Below are 2,526 nucleotides of genomic sequence, written 5' to 3'. Positions count from 1 at the left end.
TCATCCAGTGAAAAGGGCTCGGAGTGCTCCCTGCACGTCGCGGTTCCGGAGGCTGTAGATGACGGGGTTTAGCATGGGGGTGACTATGGTGTACATGACAGTGGCCACACGGCCCCGCTCTGCCTCATACCGGGATGTGGGCTGGAAGTAGACTGCGATGACTGTCCCGTAGAAGAGGCTCACCACTGCCAGGTGGGAGCCACAGGTGGACACAGCCCGGAGCCTCCCAGACGCTGAGGGCAGCCGGAGCACCGCAGCTGCGATGGCCCCATACGAGGCAAGAATGAGCAGGAAGGGACTGACCACCACTGCGGCGCCCTCGGTGAAGATGAGCAGCTGGATGTGGCGGGTGTCGGAGCAGGAGAGCCTTAAGAGAGGCTGGTGGTCACAGAAGAAGTGGGGCACTTGGTGGGAGGCACAGAAGGACAGGCGGGCCATGAACAGGATATGCAGGAGGGAGTGGAGGTGGGACACCAGCCATGCGGTCCCCACCAGGGCTGTGCACACGGCCCGGGACATCCTTGTGGCATAATGGAGGGGGTGCCGGATGGCCACGTAGCGGTCATAAGCCATGGCGGCCAGGAGACAGCTATCAGTTACACCCAGGGCAAAGAAGAAATACATCTGGATCAGGCAGCCAGCCAGGGAGATGGAGCGGTCATGGGCCAACAAGTTGGCCAACATCTTGGGTACAGTGACCGAGGTAAAGCAGAGGTCAGCAAAGGACAGATGGGCCAGCAGGAAGTACATGGGTGCGTGAAGGGCTGGACTGGCCCTGATGGCGGCCACAATGAGTCCATTACCCAGGATGCCTGCCACATACAGGACCAAGAATAACACAAAGAGAGGCCGCCGCTGTCCAGGACTTGTTGTCAGTCCCAAGAGGATGAATGGGGCTCCCTCTGAAGACTCATTGGCAGCATCCATGGCTGGGCTGGTTCTTCCCCTAGAACCGCAGGGGTTCTTTCTACTGCTGGGTCATCTCCCCAGTGTCTAAGGAAAAGGGCAACTACATTTCTCAAGGCTTTCCGGCAATGGGGAAAATCATGGGTTTGGAGTCAGACAGCCCTGGTATTACACACAGGTGTGACTGTGAGCAAGTCATGTTACCGCCCTGAAACTTCTTCCATTCTGGCTTTAGGTTTCCCATCTGTAAGATAAGGGAGCTGAACTGGGCGATCTTCTACGCCACTCCCAACTCGGATACTTTGTGATTTTAAGCAATGACAGAACAAAAGATGTTGCTCAGGATGGAGACTGGAGGAGGAAGAAAGTATGGAAGAAAAGACAGAGAGGATCAATACAGCAGGGAAGAGCTCTGACCCCCAGGCACTGATTTCTGCAAAGTAAGAATGGGGGAAAACAGAACAAAACAAGATGGGAAGGAGGAACACACATTTCAGAACCCCGAGGATAAAGAGAAGAGCCCCATACCTCCCGGGGCATAGAGCACAAGGATCTAATGATATTTCGATAACTGGGCTGCCTTCAAGTGTTCATTGGCAGAAGATCATAGAACACAGTCAAGCAGTATCTTCAGATTCTGAAGGAAAAAAATATTTTGAATGTAGGATTCTACGCTAAAGCAAAGTAATAATCAAGTGTGGGAGAAGAATAAAGATATTTTCAGACTTGCCAAAAAAAAAAAAAAAAAAAAGGAACAAAAGACTCCGGATGACTCCCCATATACCTGGAGAACTTTCCCATGAAATCAAGCACTCTTTGAGAATCAAACCCTTTGTGAGAAACTTGCACAGACAGACAGATGCACCTGCCAGATGGCAACTTGTTTTAACGTCTCCCATTTTTTTCCTGTCTGAATCTCATTGCAGAAATCTTGAACAGTTTTCTAAGAGAGAGTCTTAACAAGAGAGGGGTTTTAGAACACAGGTTTGCTGGAGCCTTTGCTGAGACCACCCCTGCAGGGGAATGATCTCCTCATTTCTTCCTGTGTCCTTCTCTATTATAAATACATACATACATACATACATACATACATACATAAAGGCCCTCCCTACCCTAGTGTCTACCTTTTTTTTCTCCATTGGGCAAGGAGAATCCTCTGGCTTTGGCTCCCTGTAAAGCATTTTCTCAAAGTCTCAATCATGTGCCCCCTTCCAGCAGGGTGAGTGGATGGACAGTAGGATGGAGGGGACAAGCTCTTTGTAAAGTGGCATTTAAAAACTGACCTGTTCTGATCTGTGTCTACATTGGTCCCCGTGAACATTAAATTGCACTGAGCTATTTGTAGAACACCCACGTGTAATCACGAACACACCCGTGCAAACTTGCAGACATGCGCGGCCTCAGGTTGGTCTGGTCTCTGCAAATACACAGGCACGATCTGTCATAATACAGAAACGTGGACCCAGCACACGCGTCACACCTAAGTGGACAAGTAAAACCATGAGACCCATGGAGTCAGAACATCACACATGTAAATAGATGGTCAAATACAGTCACGAAATAGCACTGAGGCCAGAGAGGGACGATCATTCACATACCCCTGTTCATGGAAACTCACAG

At 50.3% G+C, this 2,526-nt stretch overlaps 1 protein-coding gene across 1 annotated transcript; it reads right to left on the bottom strand.

The window, feature by feature from the left end:
• LOC113266625 (olfactory receptor 1K1) lies at positions 1–927 on the bottom strand. Its single transcript, XM_026514359.2, has one exon. It carries the CDS (start codon positions 925–927, stop codon positions 1–3), a length of 927 nt encoding a protein of 308 aa, XP_026370144.1.
• Between the last annotated feature and the right edge of the window lie 1,599 nt (positions 928–2,526).

This window comes from Ursus arctos, unplaced genomic scaffold, assembly GCF_023065955.2.
Source record: "Ursus arctos isolate Adak ecotype North America unplaced genomic scaffold, UrsArc2.0 scaffold_18, whole genome shotgun sequence".
Lineage (NCBI taxonomy): Eukaryota > Metazoa > Chordata > Mammalia > Carnivora > Ursidae > Ursus > Ursus arctos.
The sequence above is the reverse complement of the archived record's forward strand: the minus strand, read 5'-3'. Positions and strand labels throughout refer to the sequence as shown.